The 27904-nt window shown below is 42.9% G+C and overlaps 1 protein-coding gene across 1 annotated transcript; it reads left to right on the forward strand.

Moving 5' to 3' along the window:
* The first annotated feature begins 1741 nt into the window (after positions 1 to 1741).
* On the forward strand, positions 1742 to 27822 carry setdb1 (SET domain bifurcated 1). Its single transcript, NM_001251835.1, is given in 22 exon segments — positions 1742 to 1868; positions 6117 to 6330; positions 8408 to 8565; positions 9686 to 9723; positions 10793 to 10871; positions 12456 to 12641; positions 12810 to 13011; positions 14006 to 14079; positions 15404 to 15594; positions 15943 to 16072; positions 16281 to 16407; positions 16569 to 16907; positions 18056 to 18634; positions 19523 to 19639; positions 22198 to 22367; positions 22489 to 23003; positions 24647 to 24675; positions 24761 to 24890; positions 26259 to 26424; positions 26707 to 26906; positions 27137 to 27225; positions 27401 to 27822. Coding segments are annotated over 21 exon segments (3849 nt in total). The 5' UTR covers positions 1742 to 1868; positions 6117 to 6118; the 3' UTR covers positions 27519 to 27822.
* Positions 27823 to 27904: the final 82 nt, after the last annotated feature.

Genomic DNA, 27904 nt, shown 5'->3' on the forward strand with positions numbered 1-27904 from the left:
TATAAATAAGGGTGCCAGTTTGCATAACTGTCAATTCGGTCATCCTGCAGCTGTCCTGAATCAGTTCAGGTTGTATATTTTGCACATAAACCCTGCAAGCTACCATGGGAATCCCCAGTAGGTGCACTCCTGTAACCTGTAAAAGTTAAAAATTAGAACAAAAACAAAAGCAACCCTCTAAAGCCAGAATATTAAAACAAAAATAATCTAAACACATGACTTTTGGTCAGCTTCATCCATTGTCCTCCTAATTTTTGCTTTGGAACAGACAGCAAACTTGTGACCCTCCAATGCCACTGTGAAAAAATAAAACCCTAACAACTGTTGGTATATTCAATTACAGTGGTTACGGCAGGGGTGGCCAAGCGTTTTTCCTCCGCAATTGACTGATGACCGGGGATGCAGAAGTGCGGTGTGAATGCGTACGTACAGGATGCATCATACGTACGCATTCACGCAGCACTTCTGCATCCCCGGCTTCATTGCGGTCCACCAGAAATCCACTGGGGATCAACTGGAGGACCGCGGTCAATGTATTGGCCAGCCTTGGGTTATGGTAAGACTGGGTGACAGCCTAGAGACCCCCTGATACCAGATTTGAAAAAAAAAAACTGCCCCTTGTTTGCAAAAAAATGTAGCAACCCCGTGGTGCCACCATGAACGATTCCAATTGGTTAATCTCTGTGACTGGGGAATGTGGAAGTGCGGCGTGAATGCGTACGTATGCAACGCAGCACTTCTGCATCCCCGGCTTCATCGCGGTCTACCAGAAATCCACTGGGTATCGGCTGTTAGACCGTGGCCGACGTATTGGCCAGCCCTGGGTTATGGTAAGACTGGGTGACAGCCTAGCGACCCCCCTGATACCAGATTTGAAAAAAAAAAACTACCCCTTGTTTGCACAAAAATGTAGCGACCCTGTGGTGCCACCATTAACAATTCCAATTGGTTAATCTCTGTGACTGGGGAATGTGGAAGTGCGGCGTGAATGCGTATGTACACAACGCAGCACTTCTGCATCCCCGGCTTCATCGCGGTCCACCAGAAATCCACTGGGTATTGACTGTTGGACCGTGGCCGACGTATTGGCCAGCCCTGGGTTATGGTAAGACTGCATGACAGCCTAGCGACCCTGATACCAGATTTTTTTTTTAAAAATGGGGTCAATTTCAGTCATTGTAGTCTCCAAAATAAATCCCTTGTTGTCCCTAAATTGTACAAAAAAATAAAGTGCCCCTTGTTTGCACAAGAATGTAGCGACCCTGTGGTGCCACCATGAACGATTCCAATTGGTTAATCTCACCCACTTACATCACGCTGCAGTTGGTACATTCCACCCATCAAAGTTACCCACACTTTGCCCATATATTATGAAAAATAATGGCCAGTATTCACAGAAACGCTGACCACAAACTAATAACGACAGCAGTATGTTTATGAGGAACTGTGAATGACAGCTCCATGTGAGGGAAACCCCTGTCTTCACCGACACCCGTTTTTGAACCATAGATAGAACTTTCTGCTGCAAGACTTACAGGAAACCTGCACACTTAAGTGTTATTACCAGTCCTAAAGTAACGTTTATTTTATGTCTAATACTGCCTTTGCCTTCTCATCGTGTAAGGCGAAGCAGCTTTCCATCTATGAACCACTCTCCTCACTCATCACTCCCCTAGTGACGCCTCCGTTCGCCGCCCCCGCCCTTATATCGGTTCGGTGTGACGTCATGTTATCGCGGGATGAGATTTGTGACGTACGAATTGACTGGATGTAGGGAGGCAAAGCGCTCAACGTTAACGGCGCTGCGGGACTTTTAAAGAGCGACCCGGGATTGTGGGCTGCGTTGAGGAAACCGGGATCGTTGGGCGGTATGGTTTATGTTGTAGCCAGCAGGAAGCGTGTGTAACAGCTGTACGGCCATTATAGAATGAGGGCTCTATACACATGTGCAATACAGGAGCCAGTGCATGGGCCAGGGAGAAAGGAAACACATCAGTGTGCTGGGACCCACAGCTTCAGTCACTCACACCCTTACTGATCCCATTCCTTCACCTTTACTTCTAAACAACGTCCCATTGTGAAGTGCCTGTTCTGCCAGTAAACACACCTTAGGTGCTAATAGTAGCACCTACTAAAATCCCCTGCCATAGACAATAATGAGAATTGCCTCTGCTAAAACACACGTAGGGACAGTTATCAGTAAATGAGCAGCATTGTCTATTTTAGTAGCTGCTACTTTTTAATGGCTACTAAACCCCAGAAAATCCCCTGCCATAGACAATACTGAGAATTGCCTCTGCTAAAACACACGTAGAGACAGTTATTAGTAAATGAGCAGCATTGTCTATTTTAGTAGCTGCTACTTTTTAATGGCTACTAAACCCCAGAAAATCCCCTGCCATAGACAATACTGAGAATTGCCTCTGCTAAAACACATGAAGAAACAGTTATCAGTAAATGAGCAGCATTGTCTATTTTAGTAGCTGCTACTTTTTAATGGCTACTAAACCCCAGAAAATCCCCTGCCATAGACAATACTGAGAATTGCCTCTGCTAAAACACATGAAGAAACAGTTATCAGTAAATGAGCAGCATTGTCTATTTTAGTAGCTGCTACTTTTTAATGGCTACTAAACCCCAGAAAATCCCCTGCCATAGACAATAATGAGAATTGCCTCTGCTAAAACACATGAAGAAACAGTTATCAGTAAATGAGCAGCATTGTCTATTTTAGTAGCTGCTACTTTTTAATGGCTACTAAACCCCAGAAAATCCCCTGCCATAGACAATAATGAGAATTGCCTCTGCTAAAACACACGTAGAGACAGTTATTAGTAAATGAGCAGCATTGTCTATTTTAGTAGCCACGACAAGTAGCTGCTACTAGTAGCTCAGTGTGTCTTCACCCTTAAGGGCTCTGGCACACGGGGAGATTAGTCGCCCGCGACAAATCTCCCTGTTCGCGGGCGACAAATCTCCCCAAGTTGCCTTCACCTGCCATCCCACCAGCGACAATGTAAGTCGCCAGTGGGATGGCACATGCGGCGGCGCGATTTCGGGAAATAGCGGGCGACTAATCTCCCCGTGTGCCAGGGCCCTTAAGGGAGAATAACAGAAGCGTGGAAGGCATTGTGGGAAGTGTATGGTTTTGCTGTAGTCAGAACCAGCAGTGCAGGGCATAGTTCTGCTTTCAATAGCTGGGTGGTGCCCGTTTTCAAGGTGCCCCCGGTGACTAACCATTTCCTGCATTAGTTGGCACTGCTTTGCTTTGGGCAGAACATGCCATTGCCATATAGAAGGTATGCCCTGTACTGCCATGGGAAGCCATATGCATAGTACGGAACTTGTTGGGGGAGTTCTGCGCTGCTAGTGCCCCGGGCTTGATTAGGCGCAGAGGAAATTAACTTAAAGAGATACTGACACCAGAAATTAAACCTTTTTTTACATCTATCATAACATTGTCTTTGCATGACCTTCATTTTTGCCATAAAAGTATTTACCCAATGCTTTTATATTACCTGTCTGATCCCCCATGTTCCCCTATAAGGGGGCGGCCATATTAGTGCAGCAGGAGGCCGTTAGCATTAGAAGCTGTAACTGACAGGCTGAGAAGGGACAGTCAGGTTGGCAAAACAGTCAGGTTTAGGAACTTCAAGTAACAATTATTTACAAAAGCAAATCTCTCAGCAAAAATCAATCAACATGCCCTACAGGCAACTTTTTATGTACATTCATATTTTGAGGAGTCGTTTTTTAGTGTCAGTATCACTAATTTCCTCCGCAGAGTCAGAAGCTTATTGGCCCATGTATATGTTGCTTTTTGACAGGCTGCCAGATAGTTGGCCAGATTTGAAAGTCCCATGAGTATAGGGCATATATGTCAAACACAAGGCCCGGGGGCCACAATCCGGCCCACCTGGCTGTTTTATGTGGCCCTTGGTGAGTGTGTCTGACCATCCAGCCTGATCAATTTCCATTTTGCTCACATAGTTACTAAGACTAAAGCTGGCCATACATGTGGCGATCTAACGATGTTTCGTGCGACCATCGCACGAAACATCGTCAGATCCGCCACACACAGTCAGGGCTGAAACAGCAGATAAGGAGGTAGAAACAATAGGATTTCTACCTCCTTCTGCCAATTCAGCCCTGGCGGCAGATTTTGGTCAGGCGCCTTCTATGGCGCCCGATCAAAATTTTCTAACCTGGCCGATAGGCGAGCAGCTTCCTGCGATATCGGTCGTCTCGCCGACATGCCATACACGCACCGAATATCGTACGAAACGAGGTTTCGTACGATAGTATCGGTGCGTGTATGGCCAGCTAAAGGGGTATATTTATCATGCTGTGTAAAAAGTGGAGTGAAGCATTACCAGTAATGTTGCCCAGGGCATCCAATCAGAAATCAGATTTTAACAGTAACAAAGCATCTATTGGCTGCTATGAGCAACATCACCGGTAATGTCTGTCTTCACTTTTTACACATTGTGATAAATATACCCCTTAGTATCTTAATGAAAAAAGTATATTAATGAAAAATTTGGCCCACAACTTAGCCTGTGTTTTAGATTTTAGCCCCCTTATGTGATTGAGTTTGACACCCCTGGTCTAGGGCTTTAATGTAGCTCTCACCTAGCAGGTCCCCGTGGGCTGACTGTATGAGCTGAGCATTGACCCCTGGCAAAGATGAGATTAGAGTGTAATCGTATTTGTTTAGTTTGTTGTTCAGAATACATGGCTTTTTAATTAGCTGCTATCCACCGTATTTTCCTCTGTGTTAGGTCAAGGGCCCTTCCACCATTGCCGCAATGGCACTTCAGTTGCACATTTTGCAGATTGTAAGCTCTTTTGGGCAGGGCTCTCTTCACCTTTTGTATCGGTTATTGGTTGCTTTGTATGTTACTCTGTATGTCCAGTGTATGAAACCCACTTATTGTACAGCGCTGCGGGATATATTGGCGCTTTATAAATAAATGTTGATAATAATAATAATATTATATAATGTACGCATTGTTATTCTGAGTCGCTTTGCAGTCAGTGTTCAATTATTGTTTGTTTAGTTTTTAGCCTTTGTGTAGAAGCTTTTTAGTTAGGTATTTTCAGCAATCTGGTTGCTAGCAGGGTCGGACTGGGCTGCCGGGACACCGGGAAAATCCCGGTGGGCCCCGGCGGCCCAGACTCAACTCTTGCGGCACTCCCCCTGCCTGACCGTTCCTCCCCTGATGCGTTAAATGTATGCATGCTCAGGGGAGGCCATTAGAGGGGCCCCTGTGGGGGGGGAGGGAGGGTGGGACTTAGAGATGCGGCCAGCTGGGGAACCTGCAGGGCCCCTGGTGGGCCCTGCACCCCCCAGTCCGACCCTGGTTGCTAGGGTCTTATTTGGCCTAGCAAACCAGGCGGTAATCTGATTGCGAGTCTGGAGAATGAATAGAGAGATAAGGAATACAAAGTAACAATAACATTTTAGCCTCAAAGAGTAGGTGCTAGGAACAGGGCAATATATAACATACTAAAGCTGGCCATACACGTGGCGATCTGACGATGTTTCGTACGACCATCGGTCGATCCTGCGATATCGGTCGACTCGCTGACATACCATACACGCACCGATTATCGTACGAAACGAGGTTTCGTACGATAATATCGGTGCGTGTATGGCCAACTTTAGGGCTCTGGCACAAATCTCCCTGTTCGCGGGCGACTAATCTCCCCGGATTGCCATCCCACCGGCGAGAATGTAAGTCGCCGGTGGGATGGCACACGCTGCGCAGGCGATTTTGGCAAATTGCCGAAAATGCCTCGCGAGGCAACTTCGGCGATTTGCCGAAATTGCCTGCGCAGCGTGTGCCATCCCACCGCGACTTACATGTTCACCAGTGGGATGGTAGTTCGGGGAGATTAGTCGCCCGTGACAAGGTAGATTTGTCACGGGCGACTAATCTCCCTGTGTGCCAGAGCCCTAAAAGTTAGCATAAAGGTGAAAACTCCTTTAAGAAATATTAGCACAATAATGTAACGTGTGTTGGGATTCCTTTCCTTATGCCAGGGTACAGGTAGGAACTAAATTGACATTATGGGCACCTTTTTAAATTTTATTTTTTTATCTTTTAAACCAGAGATGGACTCGCAGGAGACCATGGAGTTGGAGCAGATGGTGGTGAAGGAGCTGGGCATTTCCATGGATGATCTGCATGAACTGATAGACAGAGAGCTGGAAAAGATTGAGTTTGTGAAGCAGCGGAAAGCTCAGCTACTGGAACTGGAGCAACTGGTGAAACAAAAAGAGGCAGAAGTGGATCATGTAGACAAGCTTTTTGACAATGCCACAAGGTAAGAACAAAACCACATCGACCTGACCACCTGATTTGTATCCTGACAATAGGTATTTTATACAAAAAGCACTTGTAGGAACGCAGCTACTAACGTGTCAGCATTTAGCAGTTCTGGTTGATTTCCCACTGGCAGCCACTTTCCATTCATTAAAATAGATCACCCGCTATGACACACCTGAGCTTATGGTCAGAAAGCAGTCTGGAACAACAAAGTGACTTAATAATGTGTATTATAGGCAAATCATTTTTCAAATCAAATACATGTATAGGACCCATTATCCAAAATGCTTGGGACCAAGGGTATTCCGGATAAGGGGTCTTTCTGTAATTTGGATCTCCATAAGTGTACTAAAAATCAATAAAACATTAATTAAACCAAATAGGATTGTTTTACATCCAATAAGGATTATTTATATCTTAGTTGGGATCAATTACAAGGTACAGTTTTATTACTACAGATATGGATCCCCACACCTTAAGTCTACTAAAAAATCAATAAAACATTAAAGGAGAAGGAAAAGGTTTTACTCATTTTTTAGTATGTAATAGAGGGCCCCTGCCCCTACCTGAACGCTGAAATCATTTCTTCTAAAAATGCTCCTTTGCCCAGTACGGTCCTCCCGAAGTACACACTATTTCTCCTTGTCTGCGCCGCCATGTTTTAAACATGGCGCTCCACTAGCCTCCCCGCTTGCCTCTCCCCCCCAGCACCTGTCAGCTGTCACCGTTCCTCACCGCTCCTCTCCCCTCCCTGCGTCCTCTCATCCCTGCTCCTCTTCTTGCTTGCCTCTCCGCCCCAGCACCTGTCAGCTGACACCTGTCAGTCCTCACCGCTCCCCTCCCTGCACCTGCGTCCTCTTGTCCCGCTCACCGCTCCGCCCCAGCACCACCAGGCAACACGGTTCCTCACCCCTGCTCACCTCTCCCCCTCCCAGCACCTGCGTCCTCTGGTCCCCGCTCGCATCTCCGCCCCAGCACCGCCAGCCGACACAGTTCCTCACCCCTGCTCACCTCTCCCACTCCCTGTACCTGCATCCTCTCATCCCCGCTCCTCTCCTCGCTTGCCTCTCCTCCCCTGCCGGCTGCGTCCTATAATGGCCCCAGCTGCTGCTTCTAATGGCAAATAGCGTCTCATAACCAGACGCTAGGGGGAGCGCGCCTGCTTGTGCGCATGCGCCGCCTTTAAAAGTAAGTCTCCAAGTCTTGGAAAAGAGCGATGCATTATGGGAATCTTTCTACCCAGCTCAGAGGTTTTTTTTCCTGTTTTGCTTCTGATCATCTGAACTGGAGATATATGGGGAGACTTAAGGGCACTATTGAGACAACTGAAGGTAAGCCTGCATTTTGAGATTAACTCTTTATTAGCCTTTCCTTCTCCTTTAATTAAACCCAACAGGATTGTTTTGCATCCAATAATGATTATTTATATCATAGCTGGGATCAATTACAAGGTACTGTTTTGTACTACAGAGAAAAAAGAAATCAGTTTTACAATTCTGAATTATTTGATTTAAATGGAGTCTATGGGAGACAGGCTTTCTGTAATTTGGAGCTTTCTGGATAATGGGTTTCCGGATAAGGCATCCCATACCTGTATTTGAATAAAATGGAGTCTACGGGAGACAAGCTTTCTGGATAATGGGTTTCCGGATAAGGGATCCCATACCTGTACATCAAAAGCTCCCAAGAGAGGGCCGTGGAGTTTTGATGGCCACAATTTTCTCCCGAGGAGGACTGTGGGATGAGACACCCCATGTACCAGTAGCTTTTCTCTTTGGTCATCCTTGTCCAGGTTAGATGATGCTGCTTTGTTTTTTCCTTTGTTTGCTCTCTTTTTATTGTAAATACAGAAACTCATCTCTAACTTAAGTACATTTGTGGTTTCATAAATGAGAGGTTTTAGAAAAATGGTCTATCTTACTTTAATCTTATTCCATATGTCCTGATACAAATAGAACTGTTTACATTACTTTGGTCTAAATCCCAAGAAAAATAAATAAATCAGCAGACTGAAACCTAGAAGTAGATGCTTACAAAGAACATATTGTACAAACCCAAATATTTATGTACTTCAGAGCCGTGGACGATTGTGAGATGCTGGTAAAGAGTCTGTACAACCAAATAGGTATGACCTACAAGGAGAGCAGCTCTGAAGATGAAGGATCTTCAAAACCAGTGGAGGTTATTGAGATCCCTGATGAAGACGATGATGACGTCATGAGTGTGGGATCAGGTTGGTAATGACATTGAAATCTAGAACTTCTAATGTGTTTTTAAGCTGTGTATTTTTACTTTAATTTTGATAAGATCCTGGAGTTTTGGTACAACAAAAGATTACTGCTAAACAGCATAGACTTAAATTTTGGCATAACTAAATGCCCCTGCGGTTGGCTGCTAAATATTGGGAGTTGCATATTAATGCAACAGTTGCTAGGAAGTTATTAGATTTGGAGTGACCTCATCAGCTATGTCTAATAAGCAAACCTTTTGGTTATGTGTAAGGCATGGCCAGGGGCTCATTGGCATATTGAATTTGCATCCCACAATCTGAGATATGGCTGCAGAAACAGGTTAGGTGCAAAATGCCTCCACAATTAAAGAACTTTTATAGCAGTTAGTAGGGTTTACATATATAATATATATGTAGTAAGCTCTGTAGAAGTATTTCAGCTTAATGAACCATACCTTCAGTTGGGACCTTTATGATCATGGACTCTCTACATTATAGATGTAATCCTTTTCTTTTGTTCTGAATGTGATGCCTGGGTTTGTTTCCTGGAGTTGTCCAAGTCTGGTTAGGTTGTTGGATGCTTTGGCTTTCAGTCCATGTGATTCAGGGGGACCACATCTTTTTGTAGGTTTCTGTTTTGTGATGGATAAGTGCAGTCAGTTTTTCCATTGTAGATATCCACCAGATTTTGGCTGTTATTTCAGGGAGTTATGGCGGTGCCGCTTTCCATTTTTTAGCTATTCTGCATCTGGTTGCCAGGCAAATTTGAGAGCATAATTTGAATTCAGTCTTGGTTAAGTTTTCCGGTTTGCGAAGTAGTAGGGCAAGCTGGGGGTCTGGTTGAATTTCTTTCTGCAGTAGTTGGCTTATGGGTCTGAAGATGTCTTTCCAGAGTACTGATATTTGGGGCCATGTCCACCAGGTGTGTAGTTCGTCGCCCACTTCTCTGCATCCCCTATAGCAGGTAGGGTCTAACTTGTATTAGTTATGCATCTTTATGGGTCTGGGTAGTTTGAAATCAGATTTGATTTTGTTTGTTTGATTTCAGTTAATTGGTACATAACCTGTCACTAGATTATACTAACTAGCATCTAAGATAAAACCATTTTCTCTTTTTCCCCAGGTGAAGCTGTGAGTAAGATTCCAAAAGAGAAACATTTGGTAAGTTTATATTATATAACCTTAGACCTAGCAGATTTGTGGTTACACTGAGTTGTGTGTATATTGCAGCTCCTACATTCAGTCCAGATATTGGGCTATTGAAACCACATATTATTCAAGTATATTGAGGAGAGGGGGTTAACTTAAATACTAGTGAAATCCTAAGAGACCAAACACCTGATGTATTCAAATGAAGCACACAGTTTGGTCCAGAAATGTCTGTTTCCAATTTGCTTAATGTGTAATCTTTCTAAGAATATATCATGTTTAAGTTTATATCGTGGGTATACAGATCAGGCTTGTATAAGGAGATTTGAAACACTACTCCATATATAAAGGGCCTAATTTTATTATCGATGACTAAAACAGGTTGTTCACCTTTGAATTAACTTTTAGTAGGATGTAGACCTTGGTATTCTGAGACAACTTGCAGTTGGCTTTCATTTTTTGTTTTTTGTGGTTTTTCAGCTTCTTAGCTTTTGGTTCAGCTGCTCTCCAGTTTGGAATTTCAGCGGCTATCTGGTTACTAGGGCCTTGTTTACCTTGGCAACAAGGCAGTGGTTTGAATATGAGCCTAGCATTTGAATAGCAGAGGGACTGAATAGAATAATAAATAATGAAAAGTAACACAATAATACAATTGTAAGTATAATTATAATAAAATCATAGTTCCGGTGGCCAGGGTCAGCGACCCCCATTTTAAAGCTGGAAAAATGTAGAAGAGGAAGGCAAATAATTCAAAAACAATAAAAACTATTGAAGAACAAGTTGCTAGGAGTAGATCATTCTAAGAGTATCCTAATGTGTGTCATAATTGCTATTATATAATTCTTTAATTCGGTAAGGAATTGTTACTCGATGGAGAAACTAATGAAGATGGCTAATTCCTTTTCTCTCTAAAAATAATTTGTTAGAAGTTATAGAGGTTTATATGTCTTTTATTTGTAGCACAGCAATTAATCGCCTTTTTTTTTAAAAGTTGTGGTGACTAATCACCCCATGTGTCTTTGCCCTTATTGTGTAAAAGTAGAGTTGTCTTGTCATTATTTTTGTTTTTGCACTGTATTAGTTAAGAGAAGCAATGGCTGCTATGAAGAGATCAAGACAAGATGTGCAGAGCATTGTAGAAGCAATCCAAAAGAAGTCAGGTATGACATGGGGTGGAAGGCAGGTTCTACTAACTGTGTTCAGCATAAGACAATACCCTTTTCAAAATATTTCTCTCCATTTAAGTTACTTTAACTCAGGGCTGTGGAGTCAGTAGATAAATTCTCCGACTCCAACTACTCGGTTTCTGATACTTCCGACTCCACGACTCCGACTCCTCTGTTTTTAATATGCTAATGTCTTTTATACATTCATACAGTCAATGAAAAGCATGCTTCATGGTCGCTCAACGTGTTCGTTTATGCACTGCGTGCATTGGGCTTTATTCTTGTAGCAGAGAAGTGATTAATTATGACTGTTTGCTAATTGGGACATTTAAACTTGCTTTATTTTTTTTTTTTTTATTCCCATTTAAATTTAGTCGGAGTCGGTTAATTTTTTGCCGACTCCGACTCCAGGTACCCAAAATTGCCTCTGGGAGCAGAGCTTCTCATGTGTAGAACATTCTTTGTAGTTAAATTCTCATCTTGAATTTAAACTCCTGACTCTATACCATAAATATTCTTGCAACAGTGCCTGGTTTACTTCACAGACCTTATTTCCAAAAAAAACCTTTAAAATGACCAAGGAGTTTTGTGCTCCTTGGTAACCCTAACATGTACACTAATAGGATTTCACCAGTACAGTTTCCCAATTCTGCAGTCATTTTAAATAATTACTGCTAAACTCCCCGCTTCGACCAAGCCTGCATATTTACATCTTTATTTCATACTAGCGCCCTTGCAAAGTTATTCATTCTCCCCATGAGAAATCTTGCTCACCTTAACTTGAAGTGCCATGAACTTATTGACCCTATACAGTTATATCCTCGTTGGCCTTGAGTCTCTCTTAACCCTACTCCTGTTCAATCAGGGCTGTCTAAGTGGAGGTCTCAAGACTGCATCTGGCTCTCCAAAAGACTTTATGCTCTACAGCCTGCTTTAGAGCCATGCAGAATTCATTTTAATTGAATTATGCCCTTGATTATGTGAAATGACAAATTATTTACATGATTTATAATGGACATATAATTTCACAAACAAGAATTGCAGAGTAAAAAATAGAATCAGATGGCCATAGCAAGAGCTTACAATCTAAAGACAAATAATTGGCCCCTTACATATAAATGTTGCACAATGCAGCTTTAAACCCTTGCAGGCTGACATTTGTTCTGTTACCTATAGGGCTGCAGAATATATTGATGCTTTCTAAAATAACATAATAGTAATAACTGGAAAGGTATGCTTTAGTAGTCAAGTTGGAAATTGCCAAATAAAGTCTCTTGTACAATAGTAAACAGCAAAAAATGTTTGAATATATGAAGGGCCAGCACAGGATCTTTTCTTTCCTCAGAATATGCCAGAGACTTTTACACCTTCCCATTGGTGGAAAGGAGATTTAAGCAACAGCAGAAAAAAAGATGTTTGGCCATTAAGATGGTTCTGTCTTGGCTTACAGTGCTTGGACTGGCTAACTTATTAGTTACATAGATTAATCTTTGTACAGATGCTCAAAGTAGTTAATTTACTTACTTACAGTGAAGAATCTAAATTTCCACTGAATCATTCTATTCTCTTCCAATGTAGATGGACCCCAGACTAGATTTTCTTCTCATCCCTCCTCACCAACAAGCTCTGTGGGTGGCTCCAATCAGGCCAGTGCCTCAAATGATATGAGCAAAGATGGAGACCTTGTCGTGGGGATGCGTATCTTGGGCAAGAAGAGGACCAAAACCTGGCATAAAGGAACTCTGATCTCTATACAGTGTGTGGGTAAGTGTTGCAAATGTATCATAATCAAGAACAGAGTTCTAAAGCACTACTTACTGGATTGGCCCTTGAGTACTTCTATTAGCTTCCATGTAGTGGCCTGTTACAAAGTGCTTGCAACAGTGTTTTTTACAATAGCCCTTATTAATTCTATGGACCCTTTATTTTCAGGTCCTGGGAAAAAGTACAAGGTCAAGTTTGACAACAAAGGGAAAAGCCTGTTGTCCGGTAACCACATTGCCTATGACTACCACCCACCGCCTGAAAATCTGGTTGTTGGTAGCAGAGTAGTAGCCAAGTATAAAGATGGAAACCAGGTGTGGCTCTATGCTGGAATTGTTGCTGAGCCTCCAAGCAACAAGAATAAAATGAGGTACGGTTTAGCCCTAGCTATGGGCTTTTGGCCTGGGGTGCTATCCATAAATGAACCAATAAGGAAAGGATAACCTCACCAGATACTTCACCATAGGGTGTAGCTTTTGCTGACTTCTTGCAGATGAGTCCTCTGTCCTGTCTAAAGGAACAGTAAAAGGTTGATTTTTTCAGCCTCTGTTCTTTAAAGAGAGACTTAAGGTGGCCATACAAGCTAAGATCCACTTGCTTGACAAGGTCGCCAAGTGAGCAAATCCTCTCCCGATATCCCCACCTACGGGTGGACGATATCAGGCTGATTCGAATGGAACGGCGGGTATAGGCATCAGTCTGTTCGGGAACCGCTTCGGCATCCTCGATCTGACTAAAAATCAAACCTGCCCGACCGAGATCTGCCCAATTTCAGCCCAGATGTCTGTCGGGCAGGCCTGTTAATAGTGCCCATACACGGCCCGATAAGCTGCTGATATCGGTCCCGTGTATGGCCACCTTTACTCAACTACAACTCCCATATTGCCATAACAGCCTGCTAGGGGGTATAGCATAGTGTCAGCTGGGCAGTCATAGATTGGAACAATATGTTTTGTGTCTTGTGGGCCTCAGATTCAGGCTGACACAGCATGCTACACACCGGGTACAGGCGAGTGGTGGGTCTAATAGCTCTTACCAGCCAGCCCCTTCTGGTGACTCTCCGGTTTGTCCCTGCCTCCAATGACATTACCCTACTTAACGCATCCCCTCCGGTGACATGTCCACAAATTCCCCAGCTACCTCTGATGTCACTGGCCTGAATGGGCTTGGGTATATCCTGGGTATAAGAAGTGCTGCCAGATGTTGGGCTGGGTCTGGTCAGGGTTGAGTTATTTCAGGATAGGGTCGGCATGGGTTAAAGAATTTCACATCAATACTCAGTACCGCCTTCATCTTTCTTTAACCAGCCATGATTATTTCAGTTGCTATTAAAGGCACCATAACACTTACGTCTTTTCTTGTAGGTATCTGATCTTTTTTGATGATGGCTATGCATCCTATGTTACCCACGCAGAACTGTATCCTGTCTGCAGGCCCTGTGAGTAGCACTCGTGTATTTCATGGTCTCTTGTAATGTGTAAACAACCTGTATCCTGAGACTGTACACACATCAGTGGTTTGGTTTCCTTTAAATGTAGAGCTGAAATTCAATTTACCATTTTAGTGTGGTGTAAACAGTTTATACTCTGTGGTTTTTGAAAGATTTTTAATCCGCAGCCCTCAAGCTTGGAGTTTAAAATATCAATTTGCTAAGAGCTAATTACACCAAAAACCTGGGAACAATTTGAAAGTCAGGAGGGAAGATGGATATACTTATTTTTTAGTACTCAAAGTTAACATTTTTCTGCATTTTAACTGCAAGCTGGAGAGAGGCAGAATGTGATGGCAAATAAGGCCAGTGGCAAATTGCTCAGACTCTTATCAGTAGTATACTACAATATCAATTAATGGGGGGGCACACAACATAGAAACCACTAATAAACCTATCACTGTAATCTGTTCCTTCAAAATGTATGAATACATAACTTTTTTTATATGTTGAAATCCAGCTGCAAAACAGTTCTTTTCTCTCTGCATCATTTGAAATCCTGGCAGGAGAGAAGGGACTGAAACATTGATGTTACAAATTGTAATAACTTCTCCTTACAGACAGCATGCAGGAACTACAAAGCCCACCATGCATTGCACTGTGATGCTCCTTTTGTTTTTGACATCACGTGTGCAGGGAATTGTGGGATTGGGAGGATGCAGGCTGAAGGCAGGCTGAGGACAGTCGACTACTGTTACATTTTATTTGAGTCTCAAAGTAGCCAGATCAGCAGGGGAACAGGGGGCGGGGCTTAGGGAACTGTTCCAAACCATATTACATTCAAAATCATGAATAGGCTGCATAGTTTTAAATGAATGTATATTGCAGGGCTGCTTGAAATTATGTTTACTTTTCCAGAACTCAGAATATCTTTATTTAAAATCACTTTTCCTGACTAGCCAGATGGTCAAAGAGGTGCCTACTGTGCATGCTTTGCTGTCTCTGCTCCAATGGAAATCAAAGGCACCTCTTCGACCATCTGCCCAGTCAAAGAGAGGAGGAGAGCTCAGCAAAGAAAAGGGGGCGGGGCTTCATGCTAGACCAGGAAGTAGTTGAAATAAGCTGCTTTTGCTATAGAAACAGAATTAAACTTAATGCAGGGAGAAAGGTATGTTATTCTGGGCACTACTTAGTCATTTTAGAGAGACAAAAAATGATTTATTCTTTTATGTAAAATACTTTTTCCTTTGTAATTAAAACATTTTGTTAATAAATAACAAAAAAAAAAATGAATGCCAATTTTAGTCACTAAAACCATCTTATCTGTTTCCAGTGATCAGTTCATGGGAGGACATCGAGGACGTGTCCTGCCGTGATTTTATTCAGGAATACGTCAACGCTTACCCCAATAGGCCAATGGTTCTTCTGAAGAGCGGCCAGCTGATTAAAACAGAGTGGGAAGGAACGTGGTGGAAATCCAAGGTGGAAGAAGTTGATGGGAGTCTGGTGAAAATCCTTTTTCTGGTGAATAATGACCATTTAATTATTTAAGCTATTTAACATTTAAACATAGAATGGAATCTTGCTTGATACAATAACCTGTGGGCTGTGTGCTCTCTCTCTCTCTCTATAGTTTAGCAAAATGATTGGTCAGTTTGTTATTAAAATATCCCACCTTGATCAAGTTCAAATGTCGTAGCAAAACCTACCTACCTACCTACCTCCCTGTTAGTTGATCTTTTGTGTAGCGCATACAAGGGAGGTGGCCAAAATGTTGGTATCAAATGCTTGTATGTATGGGGGGCGCAGACATATAGCATCATTTCTGATGGCCGCCCTACAGTGAGTGAGGCTTTTTTCTTTCTTCTTCAGGATGACAAGCGCTGTGAATGGATCTACCGAGGTTCTACACGCCTGGAGCCCATGTTTAGCATGAAGACCTCCACGGCCTCAACACAAGAGAAGAAGCAAGCTGGGCAGCAACGGACGCGTCCTAATGTGGGTAAGTCTCTGATTCACTAGTAGCTAGCCTCTGAGGCTTTATGCTTCTTAAAAGACATCTTGCAAGTAAAAGGGATTTGACCCCATGATGTGTAAAAGGCCCAGCAGTGTATCAACAGTTTTATTGCTGTTAATGTGAAATATTACCTGTACCAAGGCAAATAGTTTCCAGATATTGATAAAAGTTCATTTCATGTTTTTTTTGCTAGGTGCCATTAGGAGCAAGGGACCTGTAGTACAATACACACATGACCTGACTGGCAGTGAGCCTGAACCCAAACCTGCTGCACCCCCATCTCCTCTGTCAATCCCATCACCCCAGCTGATTGACACAGAGTAAGTTCCTTCCTTTAGCAAGTCATTGTTTGCCAGTAATTTTATGTACATGTTTGTATGTACAATAGCATGTCACCTCAAATAGGCAAAGTTTCATCTGGTTGGTGGATTTAAAAAGTGCAGGTTTCTGTCTGTTTGAACTTGTGCTTCCTTTTACTCAGCTCTGACAGTCAGCAGGCCCAGTCCAAGAAGCAAGTGGCTAAAAAAAGCACTTCATTTCGTCCAGGATCAGCGGGGTCCGGTCAGTCTTCCCCCATCCCCAGCGAATCAGTGCCGCCGCCACCACCACCTCCACCTCCTGTTGTTCAGCGTCCTTTCCAGTCCAACCAATCTGTACAGCCTGTCCAGTCTATACAGTCCATTCAGAATATACAGACCATCCAAACCATTCAAGGCATTCAAACCATCCAAGCTATCCAGCCAATTCAAACCATACAGACTCTCCAGCCTATCCAAACCATTCAGCCTCTGCAGACAATTCAGACTCTCCAAGGAAACAGGTACATTTATTGTGCATTGGGAATTGCAGGGAAAAGTTAAATTGTCCTTTTAGGGGGAAGACACACGGAGCTACTCAGTAGCAGCTACTTGTCACAGCTACAAAATGCCATAGACAATACTGAGAGTTGCCTCTGCTAAAACACATAGATACAATTATCCATAATTTTTAGCATTGTCTATTTTTGTAGCCATGGCAAATAGCTGCTACAAGTAGCGCCATGCATCTTCACCCTTAGTTTTATGAAAAATGAATATGATGCTTTTCTAAGCGCTTTTGCAATTTACATTTATATTTTTTCACTTTTTGAGCTATTTTGCAGTTTTTATTAACAGTGCCACCTGCTGGTCAGTTCCTGTAACTGTACAGTCAGAGATAAATCCCTTCAGAAGGAAAACAGAAGGGTTCTGATGTTCTGCTCAGGAAAGCAATGGGAAAGGGGCATTTGAGGCTTCTGATCTCTTTCCTGAGCAGAGAAACATCAGAACACTTTCTGACTGTACAGTTACAGGAACTGACCAGCAGGTGGGGCTGTTGTGACAAAATTCATTATATTGGTAGCTAATAAAAACATAAATAGCTTTGAAAGTGAAAAAAGAAGGGTTTAAATTGGAAAAGTGCTTAGAAAACCACCCTGTTTTTTAAGGTTTACTTATCCTTTAAGCCATGTATTTTGGTGGCTGAGACAGCACAATGCCATAAAATATAAATGACCTGACTTCAGTGTATTATACATTATTCTTGATGCCATTTTTCTAATTACACCACGTACCACATGGCTCCTGTCCAACGTTCTACAATAAACCTCCACAAGCCACGAATCAGTCTTTTGTAGTTAAGACTTTAATATTAACTCTTACGGGTACTTCTGCCATGTAAAGTGTTCCTTTAAGGGGAAAGCCCTTGACTTGAGGTCTGTAAAGGAAACTGCTCCACATGATGGCGCTAGTGACAGCTTCTAATCATAGGTGGTGTATGTTTCAGAGTAAGAGAAATATATAAAACAAGAAGCACAAACAAACCCACTCTCACCCCAATAGTAATTATGTTTACAGTGCTGCTTTGGTGGCTCTCGTCGAACTTCAAACATCATGAGTGCTTCTATCTCTTTAATTGCCTGATTGTAATCTGGATTTCCCTTTCTTACAGGATTGTGACTTCTATTCAACAAATCCATATAATACAGGCGGAAAATGTTCCGGCAGAGACCACCTACAAGGCCCCCAAAGAAAAGCTTTTCTACCTCCCTCATGTGTGCAACTATACTTGCCTGTCGCGCATTCGCCCCGTCTCCCACCGTGGCAAGAACCCCCTCTTGGTTCCATTACTTTATGACTTCCGGCGAATGACCGCCCGGCGGCGGGTGAACCGCAAAATGGGTTTCCACGTCATCTACAAGACTCCCTGCGGCCTGAGCTTGCGCACAATGCCGGAAATTGAGCGGTACCTTTTTGAGGTGGAATGCAGAATGCTCTTCCTGGAAATGTTTTGTTTGGACCCTTACGTTTTGGTGGATCGGAAATTTCAGCCTCAGAAACCCTTTTACTACATCCCAGACATCACATATGGCAAGGAAGATGTTCCACTTTCCTGTGTCAATGAAATAGACAGGACCCCACCTCCACAAGTGGCCTACAGCAAGGAGCGCATCCCTGGGAAAGGTGTCTTTATTAATACCGGCGCCGAGTACCTTGTGGGATGTGACTGCACAGATGGCTGTAGGGACAAGTAGGTGGTTTCAGCCATTTTTGATCGTTATATTCTTAAGAAGTGAGAAAATAATGTGGTTATATATAGTTAGTAAAGACTAATTGAAACGTTGCTCAGAATAAGTCTCTAACCACCAGACTGGTGGACTGGGCCACGGGGGCACCGGGAAAAAACCTGGCCCAGACCCAATACTTTTGATGCTCCCCTGGCCGCCAGTGTCCCTCCCCTGACGTGTTGAAAGTAAGTTTCTCCCTCAGGGGAGGACGTCAGGCAGGTGGCGGGGGATTATGGGGGTGCAGGGGACACGGCAGGGGCACCTTGGGAGATGTGGGGCCCCTGGGCCAGTAGCCCCGGTGGGCCCTGCGCACTCCAGTCTGGCTAACCACCACATCATTAGTGTTCCTCTTAACTGAATACTAATCCTTAGGAGCTAGAGCTGTAGCAATTGTCCCTTTTATTTCATTTTCATTTAAAGATTATATTGCTACTGATCAAGGGGTTGTTCACCATTAAAAGAAATTTTAGTATGACATAGACATTGATATTGTAAGACAATTTGCAATTGGTTTTTATTTTCTATTTTTTGTTGTTTTCCAGTTATTTAGCTTTTTTTGTTCAGCAGATCACCACTTTGGAATTTCATCATCTATCTGGTTGCTAGGGTCTTGCTTACCTTAGCAACCATGCCGTGGTTTACTTGAGAAACTGGAAGATGAATAGGAGAGGGACTGAATAGAAAGATAAGGAATAAAAAGTAACAATAAAACTGTAGCCTCACAGAGCAATAGTTTTTTGGCTGCTGGGGTCAGCCTTTTAACAACAATCTGTGGCCTAGACAGATAAAGAATCTGCTCTCAATCAAATGGGTTCTTTGTAGTAATGGGAATGTTTGCATGTTGCTTCTAGATCCAAATGTGCCTGTCACCAGCTGACAATCCAAGCCACAGGCTGCACTCCAGGGGCACAGCTGAACCCCATGGCCGGATACCAGCACAAGCGCTTGGAAGAATGCCTTCCCACTGGGTAAGCAGAGGCCCTGCCCTACAGAGCTGAACGTTTCACTGACAAATATGCTCAGAATGGTACAGGCTTAACATTCTTTTGTGTAAGGGTTAAATTCTGGGACTCCACGTCTCTCCTAGAGCAAAGTTATGGAGGGTTTGAATGTCTCAATGACTCTGCCAATGACTCTGCCAGCCTACAAGGAACCCTAAGTATCACTCATGTATTATAAGGGATAATGTACCCCCTACTGTAAATGATAAGGATATTAGCAGTCACTGAGGGGTTCTGTGCCCATATAAAGGCACAAGGCTGCAGGCTGAGTTATATAGGGAACTCTGAGTATCACTCATGTATTATAAGGGATAATGTACCCCCTACTGTAAATGATAAGGATATTAGCAGTCACTGAAGGGTTCTGTGCCCATATAAAGGCACAAGGCTGCAGGCTGAGTTATACAGGGAACTCTGAGTATCACTCGTGTATTATAAGGGATAATGTACCCCCTACTGTAAATGATAAGGATATTAGCAGTCACTCAGGGGTTCTGTGACCATATAAAGGCTGCAGGCTGCAGGCTGAGTTATACAGGGAACTCTGAGTATCACTCATGTATTATAAGGGATAATGTACCCCCTACTGTAAATGATAAGGATATTAGCAGTCACTGAGGGGTTCTGTGACCATATACTTTTATATACAGGTCATGGGACTCTGAGGTGACTTCTAATATCCCCGTATTTTACAACAGTAAGTAGAATATTTATTGTGTATTATGCTACACATACATAGTCAAACCTTAATTTTATACACTTTTTTTGTGGTCCCATTCATTTTTTTTTAAGCATTTCTACTGTTTTTTCCCATATTATACCCCACGTTTTCCAGCATTCTGCACCAATATTTTAGCCTGGTTTTCCTAAAACCTCTGTGAATAATAGTAGTTATATCAAGGTTATAAACGTGCATGCAAACTGTAGTGAATGATTTCAAGGGGAAAGGTTTCTGCCTAATAAATCCCATGGCTTTCAGTGGAACGACCTGTGCCTGTGTATGTGATTTATCTGGGACTTTCAGGAATGGCGAATTTGGCTCAGTTTATTGTTCCGTTGCCAGCAAAAGCTCTCGGAGCTGCCACTTGGACTTATTATAATCCTATTAGCCTCGTACTGCAGTGTCCCAAAGCGCAATTTCTGTCTCTCCTGACAGATTGAGTGGCCCAGATCCAGTTTGGGAAAGGAAACCCAAGTTTGGCTCGGGCACAGTGTTTTTGTAGTCCTAACCCATATCTGCTGGGTAATGTTTTCTACTTTCCTTGTGGAATGACCCATCCAGGCAGCAATTTTGCAGTCAAATTGTAAGATGGATAGTAGAGGGCTTAGATGCTTATTATTTGGTTGCAGTGCTCAGCAACTCCTGACAGCTAGCATTTTCATTTTCAGTCTAAAATTAGGGTGGCTAATAATTCAAACCGTACAAAGCCAATTGTTGCTGTTAAAAGTTAATTTCCCCTTTACGTTTCCAAGCCATAGCACACCCTCCAAGCTCCTCACTGCACTTGTATGAACTGACCAGCATCCTATTGGCCAGCATGTTAGCTTTCACAGAAGTCAAATCAAATGCAAATAAAATAAAGGTTCCAGTGGCGGCTGCAGTATAGGGAGTAGTTCCAACCGCAAACCTCAACAACTGTTTAGTTCTAGTAAAGGGTGCAGTCTCCTGATGCCTTGCTCATTGTAATAAAGGGGATGAACCTTTATTAATATCAGTAATTTTGTATTAAAATTCATACCTATATATTAATAAAGCCATGCAGGATCAAATCTTCTGAGGAACTGTTAGTGAGCAATAACTTTAGTAATAATAGAATTAAATAGATTTACTTATCTTGTATGATTAAAGTGACAAGCAGAGCCAGTTCAGCACAATCGGGGAGGCCCACAACCTTTGGTGCAAGACCTTCAGCTTCCCAATTACCAAGCGACGATCGAAATGTCCTGACACCCACCCGTTCAAGAGTACTAGGCGAAGCTACTAACACAAGTTGCAGGCCCCTTTTTATATAAGAGTTCTTAAAAAACCCCCATATACCAAGTGCTGACTTGTGCAATGAACAGAACATCTACAGTGGGCAATATCATGCTAATTCGATCGTTTGGCCCTAGGGCCAAATGTTCAAATTAAAACAGTGGGTATATGGTCCGTCGGACCCAGGACCGCATCAATGATCCAATGCGGCCCCTGTTCTGACTGGAAAATCAAACCTGCCCGATCAAGAGCTGGCCAATTTTAGGCAAAATGTCAGTTGGTAGGCCCCTCAGGGGTGCCCATACACAGGCTAATGGTAAGCTGCCGAATCAGTCTGAAGGACCCAAATGGGCAGCCTAAATCTGCCCGTGTATGGCCATCTTAAGATTTGGTTCCTATATCAAAGCAGATTTCTATTGTGAATCATTATAAAATCAATTAAAGACAGACCACTATGTTACACTCACAATATATCTACATACATACGTGGTGGATTTTTGTTTATATCAGTTGCTGTCAATTTGTAAAAACCTTCTGCCTTTCCCCTCAGTGTGTACGAGTGCAACAAGCGGTGCAAATGCAGTGCGAATATGTGCAACAACCGCCTTGTACAACATGGGCTCCAGGTGCGCCTCCAACTCTTCAAAACCCAGAACAAGGGCTGGGGCATCCGGTGTTTGGATGATATAGCGAAAGGCTCCTTTGTTTGCATCTATGCAGGTACGCTGGGCTTCGGCCAAGGGGAAATAACACTACTCTTTAATGGTTGGCTGCATAGTTTTACAGCTGTCTGTTTATTACAGCTCCATCCTTTACATTGCTTTCATGTCATTTCTTGAAGGTAAGATCCTCACAGACGACTTTGCGGACAAAGAGGGCCTGGAGATGGGGGACGAGTACTTTGCTAACTTGGACCACATTGAAAGTGTCGAGAACTATAAGGAAGGCTATGAGAGTGACGCCAAGTCTTCCTCCGATAGCAGTGGCGTAGACCTTAAAGACGACGATGAGGAAAACACTGGCAGCGAAGACCAGGACGAGTCCAATGACAGTTCAGATGACAATTTCGGCAAGAACGAGGACATCACGACCAGCTCAGTGTGGCGCAGTTACGCCACCCGCAGACAGACACGGGGCCAGAAGGAGAATGGAACATCAGAGACTGCTTCCAAGGACTCGGCTCTGGCCAGGCAGACCAGTCAGGATGAAACCACGGATTGCAAACTGCCGGAGGAGACCTCCAAGAACAAGGTGGCTTCCTGGTTAAGTTCAAACACCATGGCGGACTCTCTTATGGACTCTGACAGCAGGTCTTCTCTAAAGATGGGAGACGCATCAGAGACCGATAAACCAAAGGTGAGAGTTTTGTCTAATGGATCCAGTCTGTTGCGGTCATAGCCAACCTTTCCCAGCAACCTGCAAGGAACTAGTCTCTCAAGTGGCTTACAGGTTACAGATTGACTTGTCCTAGTTCTAATAATAAAATGCATTTTGGGGCTCTTAAAGAGATTCCTAAACGCAACATTATGAATTGATATTGTTTGTATAAGTACAATAAGCCTCGAGCCATTATTAGCCTTAGTCATTGGTAAGTAACTTCTATAGGATGTGAGTAACCATAAAACCATGAAACATCTGAAGCCTTAGGCCACAAGCATGTTGTTTTCTCTGAGAAAAGATAGACATGGTTGGGCAGTTAGTCTCCACCCCCAAAAAGCAGATTAGTTAGGTACAGACTGATGATGACCACAGCTTGCTGTATGTGATTTTTCATAATAATAAAGCAGCACTGGTGAAGATGGATAGGAAGGTTTTAGCTATAAGAATGTGTATCAGTTTAAAAGATAAGTAAACCTTTAAAAAAAAAACGTAAAATTGTTTAAGGTGCAATTTCCATTCATTATTTTTTTTTCAGAACTATTTTCAGCTATTTTTTATTTTCAGAGCTGCCAATATAATGGGTTTTCTAACAGCGCCACCTGCTGGTCAGTTCCTGTAACTGTACAGTCAGGAAGGAGATGGGAAAAGGCATCTGGGGCTTCAGTTCACTTTCCTGAGCACCTCTGTTTCCCTTCTGAAGGTACATCTCTCCGTCTGTACAGTTACAGGAACTGACCAGCAGGTGGCATGGTTATCATTATATTGGCAGTTAATAAATAATATAAATTAATGTTAAATTCAAAAGTGCTTAGAAAAGCACCCCAAGCAAATTTTCATTCACTTTATTTTTAATGTTTACTTCTCCTTTAAGATACAGACTGAAGATGATCACAGCTTGCTGTATGGGAAATTTCATAATATGAAGGATTTTAACTATAAGAATTCAGTTCACTAGGTCTCCCACCTCCATCTCTTGCTTATTAAAAACAAATACACAACAGAGTTCAGGCATCGGATTTGAGGCCAAAGACTTTCTTCCAATACCATTACAGTGGCCTATAGGGCAGTTACTAGAAAGGGGGTTCTGCTGATTATATCCCCCCCCCTCCCCATATGTGATAAACAGGGCTAAGAGTGCTCAGGTCCAGTCACCCATAGCAACCAATCCCATGCTTATTTTTAAACAGCTACGTAGTAAATGCTGTCTGCTGATTGGTTGCTATGGCTGACTAGACTTGTAGAAAAGTTTCCCTCTTAGTTACCTAACCCCTGTAGCCTGTTGTGTTTATCCAATCAAAACTATGCTGGCCATGCTAAGGAAAACTTCTAGTTATTATCTGGGTGCTTCATATTGGGGAGGGGGGGGGGGGGCAGGCTTAGGTAGGAGAGAGACCAATATATGTATATATATATATATATATATATATATATATATATATATATATATAAAATATATTTTGATCCTCTATCCCATAAAGGGCTTGGTGCCCATGAACAGCACACAATGTTATGTGGCAGAAAGAGAAGTCTCAATTTGTGTTAATACTATTTTAACTCTGATTGCTATTGGCTAAAGAATGACGTAAAAATAAAAATCATAACTGTTGTTCTCCTTTCAGGAATCAGACGAGGCCAGCAAATACCCAGGGTAAGTATACATATAGACATATACAGTCTACAGTTAGTGCCAAAGCTGTCTGTGCTGTGTGTCTGACTCTCTTCCCTCGGCGTAGGTTCGGAGAAGGAAACAGGATGTACGGTTACAACCCCGCCCCGGCCAAAAAAGACGGTGTGCGACGGCCTGTTAGCAAAACCGCGTTGCACCAGAACAAGCGCCAGTCAAACTCTGCACAGCCCACTGATGTAAGCAAACCTCTGCCAATCACAAATGTGCCCTTTAATATATGCCCCAGGTTTCTAGAATAAAGAATGATATGAAGAATATGATCCAGAATAAAGGAAGGCATGGGGTGCAACTGTGGATAAGCAAACCGTAGCAAAAAAAATAACATGAAATTTCTCAGGGTGCTTGTCTACCCATTTTTGCAGTTTATATTCATTATTTGTTTTTTTCAGTTTCAGAGCTTTATAAGGTTTTATTAACTGCCAATAAAATGAATTCTCTAACAGCACCACCTGCTGGTCAGTTCCTGTAACTGTACAGTCAGATGTACCTTCAGAAGGAAAACAGAAGTGTTTCTGATGTTTCATGAACTGACCAGCAGGTGGTGCTGTTGTTACAAAATTCATTATTTTGGCAGTTAATAAAAACAGATCTGAAAGAAAATAATGTAAATTGCAAAAGTGCATAGAAAAGCACCTTAAGCAATTATATATATATATATATATATATATAATATATAATATATATGCAATTTGTTCTTGTTGGAAGGGGATACTGATAGGTACACGTCTGTTTGCGCAGCCTGGAAGCAAATGCACATTTATGGCTTATTCCTACTGCTTTTCTTTGGGTGTTTATGTTTAACCATTAATTACCCTTACTATTACATGTGATAGGAGGGAGCACCATCCAGGCAGGATATACTGGGATATACAACATATACTGGCTTCTCCCAATAACCACAAGTTAGTCTTGCTTTTATTTTTTTATTGGGAGAAGCCAGTCATATCTCCGTGATGTCTTTTATGTGAATAAAAGACCATCCCCCATATGTAATAAAAATTTGCCCAGGAGCAGTAACCCATAGCAACCAATAAGACCTTTTAAACAGGTGACCAGTAAATTCTACCTGCTGATTGGTAGCTATGGGTTACTGCTCCTGGGCAAACATAATGCCTTTTATTACATAACCCCCTATATATTTGAATTGTCAGATGGAGCTCCCTGCTAAGGATTGATAGATAGGCTGGTGATGCCTTTCCGGGCCTGGATCACATGTTGTAGCACGCCAAGAGGCAGTAACTGGTTTTTTGATCACGTGTCTATTACATGCGATAGATCAGTGCCGTTCTACATATTATCCTGAAGTCACCCATGTACGGCACGTGCATTATTGATGCAAAGCCTGAAGGCACCGTGGGTCATTACTAGAATGCAAGTTCCTTTCATATGGCTGTTGAATTATTCCCAATAGTCTCTGGGTTCTGAAAGCCTTGGCATTCTGGGAGGGAGTCTCAGAGCCATTAAAAGACATACATGATGTTTTACATGTGCAGCTCCCATGCATGATAACTACTTGGCCACTGATTTTCTTTTCTTCCCATCAGGAAGTCCTGACTTTATCCAGCAGCTCGGAGAGTGAGGTGGGAAGTGGGACCAACGGGACCAAGAAACCCGCCGCTCAGGCCACAGCGAATGACAGCGATGACATCCAGACAATCTCATCTGGGTCTGACGAGGAAGAGGAGAAGAAGAACGTAGCTACTACTGCGGGTAAGTGGGGCAATCTGAGCCATACATTACACTGCTGTGTTTGCTAGCCAATAGGATGCGGCAGTCCTGCTGTGTAACTGCCTATTATCCCCTCATTGTGCTTGTACTGCTCACATCTCACCATGCTAACGGCTTTGTGGTATTTCAGCCCTAGGATGTACAAAAAGAAGCAAAATCCCATGTAAGATCTTTACTCGCGAGAGGGCAGCAGAATGTGTGGAATTGCCAGGGGATTATTTTGAATGTTTTATGGTAGTATTCACTCTTGTTCTCTCTCTGCAGGGCCTGTCAAAAGACAAGTGGCTGTAAAATCCACCCGAGGATTCGCCTTAAAATCCACACACGGTATCACTGTGAAAACCAACATGGCGTCGGGTGAGGGTGGTACCGGACGGCGGAACACACGACAGTTCTTTGATGGGGAGGAGTCCTGTTACATTATTGACGCTAAACTTGAAGGCAACTTGGGCCGATACTTGAATGTAAGTCCCTTTAATTGGCCTAGACCTTAGAAGGCATAATGGAAATTAAAAGTCAAGGGTTTCTCAGCCCAACATGGCTGTGAGCTGTTAGGTATCCTTTCTCTCCAAGATGGAGTGAGGCCAAGCTCATAGTTCTTCCAGACCATTGCTATTGCTGGGAGGCACAGCTCACATTGTAACACACAAGTAATGTTAGTAAGTAATCACTTTCTTTCTGTATCCCATTCCAGCATAGCTGCAGCCCCAACCTCTTTGTACAGAATGTGTTTGTGGATACCCATGATCTACGGTTCCCTTGGGTGGCCTTCTTTGCCAGCAAGTAAGTACTTGTCCCACCATTCCTTCTATAAAAGGCCCCATCATTTAGGAAGATAGGAGCAGCCAGAAATGTAATGCCGTTCCCTGCCACTAGATGTCCCTGTACAGCCATTTATGTTTGTGCAGTTTATTAGGAGTGGAGGCCTAGAGATTCACAGTTGGCTCTTGTCTCGTAGGAGGATACGCGCCGGCACGGAGCTCACCTGGGATTACAATTACGAGGTGGGAAGTGTAGAAGGAAAGAAACTGCTGTGCTGCTGCGGATCCACGGAATGTCGTGGCCGTCTCTTATAAACCCACCATAAAGATGGCAGCTAAAGTTTACGACACTTCATCCGTGGTTAGAGGCCTCTCCTTTTAACCATACATTTCTCATCTTTTTTTTTTTTTCTGTAAAATTATGGCTGACAAATGAAATGTCCCCCCCCTAAATCACCGGACTACCCTTCTGTCTTGTATAGAAACTTTATGATGTTTGGCACAGAACTCTTCCCCCCCGCTCTATGTAGATTTAGGTGTTTATGTTTGATATTTTTCCATGTATAAATAAAATGTAATAAAAGGGTGGCATCCCCTACTGTCTGGAATTAGTACTCGCGCTCAGAGTTGTCCTTCGCCTTGCGTTGGTGATTGGCTGCTTGTGATTGGGGTTCAGTAGACTGATATAATGATGGTTCGGT

The sequence above is a fragment of the Xenopus tropicalis genome, chromosome 8 (assembly GCF_000004195.4).
Source record: "Xenopus tropicalis strain Nigerian chromosome 8, UCB_Xtro_10.0, whole genome shotgun sequence".
Taxonomy (NCBI): domain Eukaryota; kingdom Metazoa; phylum Chordata; class Amphibia; order Anura; family Pipidae; genus Xenopus; species Xenopus tropicalis.